The sequence below is a fragment of the Podarcis muralis genome, chromosome 17 (genome assembly GCF_964188315.1).
Source record: "Podarcis muralis chromosome 17, rPodMur119.hap1.1, whole genome shotgun sequence".
NCBI lineage: Eukaryota > Metazoa > Chordata > Lepidosauria > Squamata > Lacertidae > Podarcis > Podarcis muralis.
The window spans coordinates 39,182,652-39,199,745 of NC_135671.1; the positions used below are offsets into that span (position 1 = coordinate 39,182,652).

The 17,094-nt window shown below is 44.9% G+C and overlaps 1 protein-coding gene across 4 annotated transcripts in view; it reads right to left on the reverse strand.

Moving 5' to 3' along the window:
- Window positions 1-6,499: 6,499 nt before the first annotated feature.
- MECP2 (methyl-CpG binding protein 2) overlaps window positions 6,500-17,094 on the reverse strand; it is a 108,545-nt gene continuing 97,950 nt past the window's right edge. For all 4 annotated transcript variants that reach the window (XM_028713114.2, XM_028713115.2, XM_028713113.2 and 1 more), the window contains one exon: window positions 6,500-16,405. In XM_028713114.2, coding sequence (XP_028568947.2) covers window positions 15,346-16,405 — 1,060 coding nt within the window. In that variant the 3' untranslated portion in view covers window positions 6,500-15,345. The remainder of the gene's footprint in view (window positions 16,406-17,094) is intronic.

A 17,094-nucleotide genomic window follows, 5' to 3' on the forward strand; every position in this document is an offset into this window, starting at 1 on the left:
CCCGCGGAGCCTGAGGCGAAACGGGCAGGGGCCGCCGCCGCGCCGAAGCCTCCCTTCCGCTGTCGCCTCCCGGACGCCGCAGCCCCGAGCTCCTGGATGTAAACCGAAGGATGGACTTGCTTGGGAGGAAGTTCCGTTGTACCAGCGGGAGTTATTTCCGAGTAAATATGAGGGGAGCGTGGCTGGTAGCCCGAAACATCCGGAGGCCACAGGGCTGGCGAAGGCTGGGGGAGCACGAGACTTCGACAGTCTTTTCAGTATGTTACAACATAAAACTGCTGGAGCAAGTTAACATATTTTGTTACCTTGTGCATTAAAAGGAGCGTATGTAAGAATATAAGTGGGTTTGCTTCGTTCCATAGGATTCACACCTCAGAGTGCAATGGCAGGCAGACCTTAGAGCCAGCTTCTGTCTAGATGAGTCTTTCCCAACCTTTGGGCTCCAGATGTTACTGGACTACAACTCCCATCATCCCTGACCAGCTAGGGATGATGGGAGTGGTAGTCCAACATCTGGGGGTCAAAGGTTGAGACAGGCTGGTCTAGACTCTATGGAGTTATGCATACACATACACACATTGGGTGATAGCTGACTAAGTCAAACTGAGAAGTTAGTCATAACAACTTAAGTCTATAGATTTCACTCTCATGGAAGGTGGAATCTACACACATATAAAAACACTGTGAAAATGCTTTTTAAAAAAGTTTTGAAAATTACATTGAATTTGGCATAGCTCACTGTCGCCATCTAGTGTCACATTTGCATACTGCACTTTACAACACATTTAAAACGTTTTATTTGCAGCTATATAGCTGAGTGGATGAAATATACAACCCAGACTTATAAGTTTTTTGTATTTAAAGCCCTAACAAACACAGTGAGACTTACTTTTGAATAACTATACAAAAGAATCAGCCTTCATCAAAGATTCCATCCTCTCATACTCTCCAAGTACCAAGTCTTCATTTGTGTTGCCATGTATGATTGTTGAGACTACTTGATGTGATGGCAGAGAATGCTCAATTGCTCAAGGAACTGTATAGTTTTTAAGTCCAAATTCTGTGAGGGAAGAGAGAAGTGTCAAGTTTAGCTGAGGACGCAATATAAAGGCTAAGGGACTTGGAGGGCAGAGACAAGGAAGGGTGGAGGGCAGACAATGGACAGAAGTATCTAGGACAGGTGGCAGAAAAGAATTGAGAAGGCATGCAATTGATCCAATGGGCCAACCAGGGCAGGGCTGTAGAAGGAACTTCATAGTACAGTTGTACCTTGGTTGTTGAATGCCCTGGAACTTGGACATTTTGGCTCCCAAACGCTGCAAACCCAGAAGTGATTGCTCTGGTTTGTGAATATTCTTTTGGAACTCAAACATCCAACAGGGCTTCTGCGGCTTCTGATTGGCTGCAGGAGTTTCCTGCAGTCAGTCAGAAGCCACGATTTGGTTTGCGAACATTTTGGAAGTCAAATGGACTTATGGAACAGATTCCATTTGACTTCCAGGTATGACTATATTAAGGTTAGGAGGAGCTGTTTGAAAGGAATGCTGTGGCAGATGATCAGGAACCATTATAGTTACAGATAAGGCAAAGTAAACCCAGAAAGCTAAGGAAATGAGAGTGCTGCCTTAACTCTGTTTGTGCCAATGAACTGTTTTCTCCTTTGTCCCTTAAGCCTAAGCATATTTCCCTGGAAGCAAATTTTATTGCCATCATTTGAAGTTGCTTCTTTGTAAACACACAGGACAGCAGCTTTTTAAAATCAAAAGTCCCATCCTGTCTAATAAGGCAGTAAGTTGCAATCTAAAGCAAACCTAACAGAAGTTGTTCTGACTTTAAATAAATATTAAGCACGGCCAGGCTGAGTGCCAGTATTAGAGTACTAACTATAGGTTCATGTCAACAAATTAAATCTACTTGAATCTCTGACAAATATTAGAGGATGTAGAATCTAGGGTAATTTTTGTGTGGAATTGGCATTACAACAGATGTCACATTTGTAAGAACTCTGTCATTTAGCATGGCAGTGCCTACACTTTGGAACTCCATACAGTGGTATTGCTGAGGTAAAAATTATGAAGGCTTTGAATACAGTGGTACCTCGGGTTAAGTACTTAATTCGTTCTGGAGGTCTGTTCTTAACCTGAAACTGTTCTTAACCTGAAGCACCACTTTAGCTAATGGGGCCTCCTGCTGCCGCCATGCCACCGGAGCACGATTTCTGTTCTCATCCTGAAGCAAAGTTCTTAACCTGAAGCACTATTTCTGGGTTAGCGGAGTCTGTAACCTGAAGCATATGTAACCTGAACAGTTTCAGGTTAAGAACGGACCTCCGGAATGAATTAAGTACTTAACCCGAGGTACCACTGATTTCAAAGCCTTCATAATTTTTACCTCAGCAATCCTTACTCTAACTCTGTAAAGAGAGGCCATTAGGCATGGCTGTGGTGTCCGTCTTTAAGGTGCTTTGTTGTTTTCTCTCCAGAGCAGGACTGGCCCAAGACATTTTGGCACTTGAGGCAGCCCCCAAAATGGTGCCTCCCACTCTCCACCAGGGAAGGAAGGGTCTACATCAGGGACAAGCAGGGGTGGCAAAGAAAGACTGACATGGGGATTGGCTGCCCTGGTGGACCTGTTGCCTGAGGTGGTCACTACACTTTGTTGTCCTGCCCCAGAGAGTTTCTGCCCTTGCCCACAGCAGTGGGCTGCAATAGCAGCATCTCTGAACAGGAACAGAGACGCAGGAGTCAGAAGAAAGGGAATAGCAGCAAAGGTTCAGGATTACTAGCAAGCCGTAAGTTTACCTTGCTGGTTAGCTAGCAAGAACTGGAGAATGCAATTTCAAAAACATTCTTAGGCTAGGGTTGTGATTAATATGTCATAGTGTACTGAAGTGCACTGAGGAATCACATGCCTATAAAAGTTCAGAAGTGTCAGAACTTCACCTTTGTACAGCTCTGACACTTAACATGGAAGTAACCAAACGTCTTTAGCAGGGCACATTTGACAACTCTGCATGTGTGCATGTTTGGGTGACCCAAATGAAGCTAGTCTGGTGCAGTTAAATGACGGACAGGCTACCCTCTCACACCAAACCATGTTTCGGACAGCACATCCTCTGTGGGGCTGTTGCTACCCTAACCAGGCATGGGCATGGGACAGGATGTCTGGCCAACTGAGGAGGGAAGCATTATCTTTGCCATGGAAAGGCACTCCTTAGTCCTGATCACTTGATTGTATGTTTCAGAAACTGTCCTTTAGAGTGACAAGAATTTTGCCCATCCTCAGAGCCACTTGGGGCTAGGTGCTGGCATACAGTAGACGGCATAAGGCACTTAGTGACTGTCTAACTTATCACCTGTGACTGTTGAACCCTGACATTTGCTTTGGCAAGAAGAGACTGCCTGTGATCTGCTATGGGGCTTTGCAAAACTTCTGAGGACTATTCTTTTCAAAATGAGTTGGCAAAAGGGAGATCATGGTGTGCTCATGTCAGCAGCATTGCTGCATGGCGCCTTCACACCACATCTATTTATCCTTTCCACCTAAACCCAAGGAAGCTGTCTTGGTTCTAAATCAGTGTCTGTCTGTCATCAGTAATGGTCAGTTGGAAAGCAACACACGGAATAGGGATTCAGCCTGTGCTGGATGCGGTAACACTCCCCCTGAAGACACAGGTTAGCAATTTGAGTGTGCTCCTGGACTCAGCCCTGAGCATGGAAGCCCAGGTCTCTGTAGCAGCCATTTGCATTTGCAGAGTCAAAGCTAGTGTGCCACCTATGCCAGTTCCTTGCCACTGTGACACACGTCTTAGTCACATCCCGTTTGGATTACTATAACATGCTCTATGTGGAGCTGCCTTTGAAAAGTGCTCAGAAAATTCAACTAGCTGTAAGAGCTGCAGCCAGATTGCTGACTGGGTTAATTATGGGGAGCAGACAACTCCCAGTCTCTTGTCACAACAGCTCCAGTGGCTTCCAGTCTGAATCCAGGCGCAATTCAAAGTTCTGCTTATGACCTACACAGCCCTATATGGCTTCGGTCCAAGCTATCTGGAAGACCCTATTCCCTCATGCAAACCTGCCCAGGATTTGAGACCTTTGGGGGAGGCCCTTCCCTTGGTCCTGCCACCCTCACAGGCACGCTTGGTGGGGATTTGGGAGAGGGCCTCCTTGGCAGCAGCTGCTCCCAGATAACTTTGGAGCTCTCTCCTGAGAGAAGCCAGACTAGCTCCCTCTTTGCTGTCCTTCCACCAACAGGTGAAGCCCTTCTTATTCCAACAGGCTTTTGTTTTTGTTGTAATTACTGGTAGGTGTTAGTAGATTTTATATATGTATATAGCTTTAATTCTATTAATGTTTAATTGTTTTTTAATTATTATTTTTTCTGTAAGTTGCCTTGAGTCAAGGAAAAAGGAGGGGTATAAATAATCATCATTATCTTTCATTTTTAAAAAACACAGCTTCTAACCCACCTAGAAAGGAAATTATGGGACAAAGTATGCAGGTATCTTCTAAACATTTTATGTGAAATGAGAGTAAGTGTAATATGGCCACTTCATTTATTTTTTACTGAAAATGAGGAATGTTGCAGCAACACCATCTCTGTGTGTAATCAGTATTGTGTGATCACCACAATCTGGACACAGGTGACTTCATAAGGTTGTCTGGTGTGGTCTCTCTCTCTTTGTGTTATGCTGTGCTCTCCATGGGAGCCATTTTGTGACTAGCACCGAAGCACTCCCTAAATCCAAAATGCGCCCACTAGACAAAAAAGGTTGGCAACCCCTGTATACAGTCAAACCTCAGTCCCTGAACGCCTCCATTTTGGAACATTTAGGCTCCATTTCGGAAGCCGAACGCGCTTCTGGAACGGATTATGTTAGACAACTGAGATTTGACTGTAATAATTTTATTTTAGAGCTGTTATCCACCCATAAACCATGGGGACTTCGAACCCTCAGTCAGGTTATGAATACTAGTATTTGTTAAAGTAGGGATGCCAACATGATGCTCTCCATATGCTGTTGGACTCCAACCTCCAGCAGCCTCCAACCACCATGGCCTCTGCTCAGGGATTATTGGAGCTGTAGCCCAGGAACAGCTGGAGGGCATCATGTTGGCCATCCATACATTCAAGTGTATTCCCATCTTACTAAACCCACAGATAATTCTGAATCTGATAATCAGTTGAGGGGTTAAAAAAGTGGGGGAGATATCATAAGGGAGGTATGTTCGTCACCACTCTGGTGGTATACCTGAGATGACCCCTTTAATTTCACCTATATATTCTTTAGCAAAAAATAAAAGTAAAATACAGGCCTGCACATGGGTGTGTGTGTGTGTTTGACACTGTTGCTGGGATAGTGGTGCAAAACCATCTCTTGCTCCCACTACCTGGTGCTTCCATGTTCACAGTTTCTCTCTCCCTCTCACACACACACACTCACAGTTAACATTTTGTTGGGTAAGCAGCTGTTCTGCGGTGCCCCCACCGCTACCCACCATGGTAGGCCAAGGTAGATAAATTCTGGAATGTAATAGCTGGTGGGTAGTCCTTACAGATGTGGGAAATATTAAAAACATTGCAAGTTTTCAAAAATGAAAATTGTTTTCCATACCTGGTGTTCTGATTGGGCTGTGCCATTGGTCTAAGGCAGTGGTTTTCCAAACTGTGTTCAAAGGATTCCTAAGGTTTCTTATCCAGTTATTTTAATCAAGAGTACAATGCTAGAGCTGAACTGAATTAAATTTATTTTGCCACCCTCTTTGTGAGTAGCAAAATGGGGGGTGGTGGATTTTGCAATTTTCCAGGAAATGGTCTGCTGTTCTCAGATGCTAAGGCTGTTGAAGTAAGATTCAACTTTCGGTTCAGTTGGCTTGGGGGGCGGGATTTGGGGAGGGGGGACATCCTCTGGCTAAGGCAGCAAAATACATTGGGCTGGTCCTGTGAAGCAGTCTAACTGAACTAACAAACCCTGGGGCATGATTTCTCAAATAGCCACCCATGAACATTTGATAGTGCAGCAAGGACTCCACTGACACACTTGGCTACAACACCACAATTGTTTTATGACTCCATCTGCTATCACAGCTTAGAGACTAACCTGAGAACCATTTCCCTATAAGAGAGACTTCCTATAACAAGAAATAAGACACTGTTTGCTATGCCTTTGCAAAGGAATATAATATAATATAATTAACAGTACAAGGCCTCTTTGTGTAAGTGTATTGTTTTGAGTGTGGAAACAGTCATCATTTTGTGCCATTTGAAAGAGATCTTCCTGAAAGTGACAAATTCTGTGTTTTTAAGTATTCTGGTGTGTTCTCTGGTCAAGACTGCCTTTCTGCTCAGTCCAAAGTTCTATGTAACTCAAACTTGGGAACAATGTTTTGAAAAGCAGAATATAAATCCCTGAAACAATGTACTCCTGCATCAGTATAAACTGGCACAAACAAGAGGCCGCTTTGCAACCAACTAAAAGACATCCTCATCCACAACAGAGAAAAAAATATTATATTTTAATGGCAGGGCAGAACAGTTCTACCTTGGTAATGAAAGGCTCAAACAAATCTGTAACATTTACATAGGTTTATAATCCAATTCTAGCACAGAATACAGTACTTACCAACATGAGATGCAACTAGATTACTGTGTAGAATGCATGCTGAGTGCTAAGACTGGGCCTGAACCTTTCTTTTTAACATAAAAAATAGAATTTGTTTCTTTTAAATGACCTTACATATATAAAAATGCAGTTGTCACTGTATCTTTATTGGAAGGGGGGGATAAATCAAGTTGCTTGTTTTAACAACCAAAATAAGATAGAAACACCCATAAAGAAAGGACTGCTTTCTTGTAAGGCAAACGTTTTATATAATAAATAGGATACAAGGGTAGGGAGGGAGTTGGTGGATTTCTTTAAACATATACATGTACATTCAGACGGATTTTGTTATTTTCTTACTGAAATAATACAAATTTTCATTTAATAAATTTCTTTTTTTCCTTTTTTAAATATAGTCAGTGCTTTCAGTCTTTTTTTTTTTTTTTTGGCTGTACACAAAACCTACAAAAAGAGCAATCCGTTTTAAAGATTTATTAAACAATCTACTCAATAGTTCTTAAAAGTAATTGTCCCAAAAACACATCAACCAAATGCAAGGTGCGATCCAGAAGTATGGGTGTGGGAGCACAGGAGTGAACAATGAAACATTTTTAACTTGATTTCTAAAATTGTCAATCCCCACACCTACCCAGTTCTATCTGGAGGATTCTTGGAACATTTTTATTCCCCTAAGGCTAGATATTTGCTGTCCTAGAAATAGGAATTAGTAACATTTGGCGTTAAAAACAAATCAATGGGCCTCCTTTAGATACAGCCCCTCTGACAAGATGTTAAATGCACCTCTGAATCTAGCAGAAAGGTTCATAGCATTCCCTTTTATTGCCCTTGAGGTGCCAGGTCTTTCTGGTTTATTTACCCCCAGCCAAATGAATATTCATGTGACGGAATCAAGCCGCCTCTTGCTACATGGCCCACATGGTGGTGGACTGTTAGAAGAAGCTGTACAAAATACCCTGGGAATGCCTGTTTAAAAACGCTCTGCTTGTCACATCCCCAGTTAACCTCCCCTTTTTTTACTGCCAACAGACAAGACAAAAGTAAAGTATACGCTCTTCCTCCCTTAAAAATATATATATACATACGTCTGAAACACTCAAAAGCGTTTGTGCCTGGAACAATTACTTTACAGAAATGTTCACGATACACACTCGTGGACCATAAAGGAAAAAACACACACAGAGATTTTCACCGACATTCCTTTTTTGACACCCCCCTGCAGGGTTGGGGGGAGTGAGGGTGGGGAGATAAAACCCTACACACAATTAGAGTCCCAAACACCACAGGTTTTTTTTGCAACCTCCCCCCGCAAAAAAAAAAAAAAAAAAAAAAAAAGGTTATGGTGGGGGGAAGGAGGGAAATACAACCTCCCTCCCCCACAACAAAAAATTGTGTCTCCGGAATTTAAAAATAATAATTAAGGAGTCCGAAAGAGAAAGAAACACCACTGGCTAGAGAGAGAGAGAGAGAGTCGTCTACGTGAGGATTAAGAGCTGTACAGGGTAGCAAGCACTCAGCATACATTTAATAACAGTCCTTGTACTATTTGGTCATATGGTGATCACTACTGAGTTGTGAAGCAGAAGGAAGTTGGTTTGTTGTTAGCGGCATGTCAGTTGACGGAAGCAGGAGAAGAGAATGCCCCCATCCTTCCCCCTGCCCCAGTACGATGGAGGAGGGAGTTTGCCAGGTTTGTTTTTTTGCACTCACAACGAACCCCCCCCTCCCAAATGAGACATCTTTCCAAGTTGTTCACCTACTCCTCGTGCAGCTACACACAACTGCAGCAAACACGGCCAACCTGCAGAGCTTGGAAAAGGAACTCTGGGCCCTTGATTGGAAGAAAGCCTCATGCAAGTTGATCTACGGAGTGAGAAATCCCCTCTCCCTACTTCAGTGCAGAAGAATAGTCTTCATTCCCCGCCCACCAGAAGTGTCATCTGCACTTGTCTAGATATATTTATTTTGGAAGAACAGCAGATTTAAGCTACTACCTCAGAATATTGCTGATTTGGCAACTTGCGGGTGGAAGTTGGCAGAGAGCAAACTGTCCTACCCAGCCCTCTTCCTAAGGGTCCCTTGTGGGATGTGGCGAGATCTGGGTAGGGAATAATAATAATAATAATTTATTATTTATACCCCGCCCATCTGGCTGGGTTTCCCCAGCCACTCAGGGCAGCTTCCAACAGAATATTAAAATACTGTGATACATCAAACATTAAAAGCTTCCCTAAACAGGGCTGCCTTCAGATGTCTTCTAAAAGTCTGGTAGTTGTTGTGCTAGCAAGCTTTTAAATGACTCAGCCATTGACCTGATGAATGCCAGTAGGGTCCCGTTATCATTGGTGCTACCAGCACTTGGACATTTTAGACTTTATATACAATTATTTATTAGAAAACAAATCTAATGCCCCCAGATTATCAGTCATGCAAGCATGGGCAGCGCCAGGAAGACGGGAAGCACAAAATCCTACTCGAATAATTCCCTGTCCACGCTGTCTGAATTAAAAAATATAGATTGTGAAATGAGTTGTTTCTGTTTGGAAAGACTGCAGTATGAGAAAGAAAGCTCAACCTCCAGACACTCCTTCTTTGCTCCCTTTTCTGGAGCCGCCTCTGCATGTAAGCAAGATGAGAATTACATAGCACTTGTGCCGGCCAAAGGCCTTTGGAAATGAGATCTGGACTTCTGCTAAATTGAGGGGGGAAAGGAGTGTGCGACATGTTTTCAGTTGGTGGGAGGGGAGAGGTATGTGGAGTGTTGCCAATTCATGCCTGATGCCAGAGGAGTGCTCTCCCTCTCTGTGTGTGGAATTTAACAAGAATTTTGTTTTCTGTAAGGAGGAAGAGATATGCTCTAGATTAGAGGAACAGTACTTGGGGGTTCAGCTGAGAACCAAAAGGAGTTTTCAAACAGCAATGCTATCATGCAAAATTATTTTGCTACTGAAGTGGCCATTAACTGACACAGACAAATCATGCTAATGGTGCTTGTTAAGATTCAAGTCCAACTGGATATAGGTTTGTATGGTCAATTGGAGTCCCTCCTTATGTCCTCCCTCCTTTCCCAAATGAGTGCCCTGCCCTAGAAGTTGACGGAGTGCAAAAAAATTAAAATGTTGGCTATACTCAACCACCTTGTTGGTTTTCCTCTCTTGAGACAAGAGAGGAAACCCCCTTTCAGAAATGGAAAACAGCCAGGGTTAAAAGGCAGTTCAGCTCTGTAATGGAGAAAAATTACTGGCAGGCAGGTTTGATGGGTCAGTTTTATTTCCCCTTGTCCTATGATATCAAATACCAGGAAAAATGGTCAAGAAGCAACATATAATAAATTCTCAACAGACCATATCATTCCTTGCTTGTTGGTCTGTTGTCCTTTTGTTTGATAGTGGTGCAATAAGCGGAAAAAGCAACCCCTCATTTATAATGCAATATACAGATATATAAAATTAGACATTTTTTCTGTGTCTACTTGGGTGCCTTAAAAAAAACAACACACATACACACAAACAAACAAAGAGAAAGTAAATCCCCAAACAAAAGAGTTAGGCCTAATGTTAAACTCTACACATTATTGGATAATAATTGAAACCGACGAAAAGTTTATTTTCACTTGACACAGAAACATTGGGTGGTTCACAATGCTAACAAGGTAGAAACCTCTTGCACAGTCTCTCAAACGCCAGGCACTATCCACATTCGTCTTTGAGGCTGAGCTGGGTGGAAGTGGGCAGAGCTGGGAGCAGAGGTGGAGCTCACAACTCTCTATCCCTGTAAATAAGAGGACCTAGATTGCCAGACTACAACTGGTGTAACTCACTCTGGGAGAAGCAGCCAGCAGCAATAGCATCATTAGGTTAGTGGGGGATGGGGAGAGGCCAGGACTTACTTCACACCCCACTATTAACTTTTCATTGCACTTTGAAGATCTTTTTTCTTTGGGCTGAACTAAATTTTTGGTGGAAGACCCAGATGTGAAAACAACTGCAAAGTGGAGCAGCAGAAAGGATGCCAACTGCAGCAGTTGGGGGGAGGGAGAGAAAAGAGAGAAGGGAAAAAGGCACGCAGGATTATAACCTTCTTCCGGGTTGTTGTTTCTCCAGTGCAAAGAAACTCCCTGCTCTGGCCACTTTGTAGTTGTCTGGAAGAAACCCAGGTCTGCCACCAACATCAAGTTTGGCCTTACATCACTGACAAAAATCTACCCCTCTTCTTTTTCCAGGACTACATCACACCAAGAAGGAGGATAATGGCATGAAGATGCCATCCTTTCACTTGTCTGGAATGTAGACACATGGGATCAGGATACTCCATGGTTTTGCAAGCTCTTTAAACCTAGATAGTGGTATGTGATTAGGCATTGGGGTGGTTCTAGTGTGGAACTGGGTATTGCTGTTCTAGCATGGTATCTTCCAACATGTACACTTGCCCCTAGACACATTTTCTATCCAAAAACATCTAACTTCAATTAAGTTGTACACGGAGGCTTTCTTTTTAAAAATATATGGATCTCTATTTGTAGCTTTTGTTTAGTCTCCCCAGTTGGCTACATATGGCTCATAACCCCTTCTACCCTCACTGCCAATACCATGTGGTTTGCAATGGGCTTGTGGCTCATTGAAGACAGACTATTTTTCTCTCTTGACTTTAAAGTGCATCAATCTCTCCATGAAAAAACAACTAAAAAGAAATAAAATATTTCTCCCATGAGGGCAATTGCCTGCCTCAACAAATCAATTTGCTTTTGGACAGTAAGAAGCAGCTGGGAGGTCTGCCACCTGTACATGTTTTTGAAGCTGGGATAATTTTCGAACACAGAGGTGAAGTCACATCTATCTGTGACAGAAAGAGCCACGTTTTCTAAATGGTCTCTGCCAAATAGTGAGGAAAGCCCGAGGAGACCTCTTCAAAGCCTAATGTTGGCAACATTGATTCCCTGTGGCAGTCTACAGAAGACATAGGTATGGTAGCAAAACATACTGCCCGATAGCTCCAAATGCTGGGTGTGTTTCCTGCAAAGCTAGATCTCCACTTTGCAGCATAAGAGAGGCTGTTATGAATCCCAGAAAGGTACTGTAGTGGAATGCAACAATGGCCTGCACCTGAAGGAAGTTTAGACCAAGGGCACTCTCAGGGTTAAACTGACGTGGTAGTGGCAGACCTTCTTTTTTAAACACATCTCCCCTGCTTACACAATCATTTTAACAAATACAGATTTGCTGCCACCTAGTCTGACTCTCAGTCATCAGCTGGACTGAGTGGAATTTCAGAGAAGGCCCATTCTGAGAAAGGAAGGGTTGCTGCCATCACTATTTTTATTCTGCCCATTATTTAGTCCGAAGGTTGCCCTGTTTTTTTCAGGACGGCAATGCCTAGCTACTTCACCCATGATACTTCTGTGGAAACCTTAGCTGCAATTATTCATTTCCAGGGGCAATGCACTGCAGATTCAAAACATGTCAAACCAGTGGCAGTCCCGGAGTGGAGTGAAGTGCAAAGTTCTGTTCTCTATTTACGAAAAACCCTTCATAACTCAAAAGAATTAGTAAATGAGGGAGGGTTTCTCATGCGGAGCCTGGACAGTTTCATCCTGGACCAGCGTCAGGTGAAAAAACCTCCCCAAAGAACTTGAGACCAAAGGGAACTATCTTTTCTCCACCCCGGTTTCCCACAGCCTGGTGAATACTTGCTCATTTCCCTCCCACCCTACCCCATTATATTTGTGCCTTTAAAAAAAATAATCAAAGAAAAGCCCTTTGAGAAGTTGTTGGGGTTCTTTTTTTTTTAGTTATCACAAAGCCATTTTCTCCCCCACTTCTTTGTACTTTCTACCATGTTTCCACAGCAGTATCCTCAGACAGCCACTTCCACCCAAGTGAATGATGAACTGGCCTTCAGACTAGTTACCTTACCCTTAGAGCGGGTGTGGGTGGGTATATTCCAGAGTCTGTGATTAGCAGCAGACTTCGGACCAATCACTAGCACAGGATTTCTCCCAGAAGAACAAAAATTAGAAGCCATCCCCAACCTTTCTGCCAATTGCTGAGTTATATACATGGGAAGAAAAGAAAAATCAAAATTTGGCTTTGACTGTGGTGCCAGCGCAGGAAGCCAAGCAAAAATGAGCAATTCAGTAAATTGTTGCAGTGAAGGTAGTCCCAATCCTAACTGGTCCTCCCACTATGAACCTGGAGTCTCTCAGTTATGACTAGTGCATTACCCTTTATCTATACTTAATAAGTGCAAGGGGGGAGTCTTTTGACAGTTGCCACACACGGAAGGAATTTTACTCTACTTATCTGGTGAATAGGCAAAAAGGGGAAACATAAAAATAAGTTGTCTCCACACTGAGGTCTCTCTCTAAGGGCCCAAAATAGGCATGCCTCCAGAGAGCCTAACGCGAGATCCTTCAACATTTTTAATTCCAAGAATCTGCAGGAGGCTCCAATTTTTATTGGAAAAGAGGTGCTGAGGGAGAGGGTGGCTATACTGGCCACATGGCCATTTTCTTGATCTAAATTCTGCCCCTCTTATGCGGGGGTGGGGTGGGGGTGGGGATGGGACAGTACTGTGCAGGTACCTGTATCCCCTCACAAGCAGGGAAAATAGCAGCTTGGATGGGATGGGAATTAAGCTGTGTACACATTGAAGATTTAAAGTGCACCCCCCAAAAAAAGAATCCTGGGAACTTTAACCTGTTAAGTATGATGGGAATTGTGGCTCTTTTTAGGGGCAGGCGTCTTTGGGGAAGTCATGTGCTTTATATGTACAGTCGTACCTCAGGTTAAATATGCTTCAGGTTGAGCATTTTCAGGTTGCATTCCACAGCGACTTAGAAGTAACGGAATGGGTTACTTTTGGGTTTTGCTGCTCACACATGCGCAGACTCTCAAAATGACGTCATGCGCATGCGCAGAAGTGGTGAATCACAACCCGCGCATGCGCATACACGAGTTGCGTTCTGCTCAGGATGCGAATGGGGCTTGGAACGGATCCCGTTTGCATCCAGAGGTACCACTGTATGGTGTGTATGCACCAAAGACAACCAGCGCAGGGGTTGGATGAGAAGGAGAGAGTTAAATACCCTCTTCCTCAGCACTGCTGCTGTGATCAAAAGCAGAGCCTCCTGCGGTTTTAAGTTGTTGTTTTTTAAAATAAATAAATAAAAATCTGATCATGAAGGTCCAGAATCATATCTATTTTGGCCCTCAAAGAGCTGCAGAACAAGATGGGGCTTGTTCTAATCCTTTTGCACCACCACAAAGTGACAACAATTTCAGAGATAACTCTTTCTAGTTCCTGCCCAGACTGCTGGCTTGGACCCATACTCCCCCATCTTGTTCTTGGGGTACTTTGCTACTGCCTAGAATGGAGGGGGGCACAGATCCTGTCTGTACTACATATGCAGTTAAAAACAAAAATAAGCACACTGAAGTAAGTGGTCAATGCTTCCCTACCCCTCCTCTTCTATCTTCTGCAGACAGAAAAACAAAACAAAGGAGACATCCATTTGAAACCAAGTCCCCTCCCCAAGGTACACTACTCTTCTGCTGAGCTCTCTGTCCCTGGGGAGTGAGGTGTGCTCAACTGTCATGGAAGAGCTTGGTTGCCAGCCATAAGGAAGTCCTTGTAAATGACAAATACTAGGCTTCTCAGTGAAGCCACTGCCACATATCAATCCCAGCACAGAAGGTCAGGTAGTTTTAGAAACATTCAGCTACCTTCCTGCCCCAGAACTAAGGTGGAGAGGTCAGCCAGAATTCCATCAAAATGTCCCGCTCCAATACACACAGGCACACTCTTTCATGCCGTTGCCTCACAGAAGGTGGGCAAAGGCCTCCATTAGTGCAAACAGTTCCCTAAACTAACATCATTGACAAGAACTGGAAGAACATCTCATTTTAACTCTTAGCATATGACAAGCACACGCACACACGTACACGCTTCAGCACACTCAGATTGCTTCAACAAAATCAAAAGGCCTCTCCTTTTGGGATAGACGTAGGAAAGGAGGACATTCTTACAAAGTTGCCCCCAGTATCCCAGTGGTCTCTTAGCAGCACAACTGTCCTTGGGGGAGAGAAAAACTTTCCTATCTGCTGGTCTAATTGGCAAAAGGGGGATATTGGTTCCCCAGTACGCCACAGTCCCATCTCTTTCTCTCTCGTGTGTACACACACATCCTACTGAAAACTACAGAAATCCAACTAAGACTGGACAACTACATTACATGGCACTAGGGAGGTGGAGTGGAATAGACACATGCCCACCCTCCCCACAATCTGTCCACCAGGCCTCTGTAATATGGAGGGCAAGCAGGATCAGGGCGACAGGCCAGAGTTTGGAGCTGCCCCTCCCCTGCCAAACAGCTTGCCTTGTCAGTAGTATATGCAGCAAAGCATGGCAGAAGGGGCTGGTGGGGGTGTGGGGGGAGAGAAGAGGGTGCCCCCATTCTGTAGAAAAAGTGCAAAGTGGCTTCCATCTCTGGGAGGCATGTCTCTGCACCCCACACTGTGCTTGTCTGTATTGAAAATGGGGGAAGGATTGGAACAGAGGAAGAATAGTTTTGGAGTAGCTGAATGGTTGAAAGCCAGGGCACTCTGGGGAAAGGGGAGTCCTGCCCAGCAGCTGCCTGGAGTCTCATCTGGGTGTGGGGGGCTGGGAGTGCCTGTCTCTCTCTTTGTTTCCTCTGGCGCTCACTTGCTCACTCACCCCCCTCAAAGTCAGCTGACCCGCTCTGACACAGGTGTCCTGGTGTCCACGGCCTCGTCCCTGTTTGTGGGCCGGGGCAAGGCCGCGGAGGACGACACAGTGTCTTTGCGCTCATGTTTGTAGGGCACTGCTGTGCCGCTGGGCTGAGTCTTAGGTGGCTCCTTTGGGCAGCCATCACTTTCCGGAGCCCTCTCCTCTTTGCAGCTCTTGCTGCTCAAGTCCTGGGGCTCAGCTGGAAGGCTCCTGCTGTCCTTGGGGCTTTCAGGGGACTGAGAAGGGGAGCTGCCCTGGGCCTCCGGAGGCGGCTGATGGGGAGGATGGTGCTGATCCTTCTTGCCAGGGGAGGAGGAAGGGGCAGAGGTTGGTACGGCATTGCCACCCCGCCCTTTAGGACTGCTTTCCTTGCTGCGGCGCCCTGGGCTCTTGGCAGCCGTTCGCTGTCCCTTGGGGCTCCGCTCCCCTGTGTTGCTTGGAGGAGGTGGGCTTGGCTTGGCTATCTCTATGCTCACAGCCTCACGTGTCTTGCGCTTCTTGATGGGCAGCACTGTCTCCCGGACCGCCTGGACAACCGGCTCCTTGACTGCTTTCTTTTTGGCTTCGGCAACTACCACTGCTGCTCCACTGCCTGGCTTACGCCCCCGTTTCTTAGGCACAGCCTGGGGGTCCGATTCAGATTTCCGCTTGCGCCCAGGACGCTTGATCACCATGACCTGTGTGGAGGTGGTGGCCCCACCAGTGCCTTCTGCCTTGGCTCCTGCTGGAGAGGACTGCAAAGGCATCTTGACCAGCAGTTTTCCAGAACTCTTCTCAATCACCCGCTTCACTTGCACACCTTCCGAGGCAGCTCCTCGGGGCTTGGCAGAGCCACTGCCCTTTGGTCGGCCCCGCCCGCGACCTGTGCCAGCCGTTTTAGTGATTTTGGGTTTCTTCGGAGGCTTCTGTTCTCGCCGTGACGGACTCCCACGTCCAGTCACCGTGAAATCGAAATCATTAGGATCCAGAGAGGTGTCCCCCACCTTTCCAAAATAGGCAATGAGCTCAACTTTGGAGCGGAAGGCCTTGCCCTGGGGGCTGCATTTGCAAGAGCCGGAGATATGAAAAAGGACAAAAAGAAAAAGGGAGAGGGGAGGAAGAACAGAAGGAAAATTAATGGAATTACACTACAAATGCATACTTCAAGTTTACTTCCTGACTTGAAAAAGTCTCTGCTTTTGAGGAAGGTGCACAAAACCCTGTGGTGGACAACCTTGTACATGCTCTGTACTAACTGAATAAATCCAACATTTATGGAGGTGTCCAATAAATCCATCAGATTGGTAACAAACATACTTAAGAAAGAAGTAGGGTGGGAGGTCGTTTGATTGCTTTTCTGTAGGCTAGGCTCTGTTTCTCCTCACTTTTGCTTCTGTACCTGGCATTTGGAGGGGGCGGGGTGGTGGTGGTGGAAGGAGAGTGACAGCTAGTTTGTTAATTCTGTTTTGGGGTTTCTTCCCTACAAACACCTGGTATATTATCTGATTAAAAAAAGTTTATCTGATGCTTTATTATTTCAGGCCTATCCTTTCTTTCCTCCCACTTTAAATTCAGTGGGAGAGGGAAGTGGTTTCCTGACTGTCACAGTGGACAGCCAATCGCTGCTGGGTAAATTTAGCTTCTTCTAAAATGGGGGGTGTGAGTGTGTATGTGTTTCGTGTGCAATGTCACAGGAAGGCTAGCTGCTGGATTTAACAATGTCCAGTCTCCACTGCTAGATAACAGGG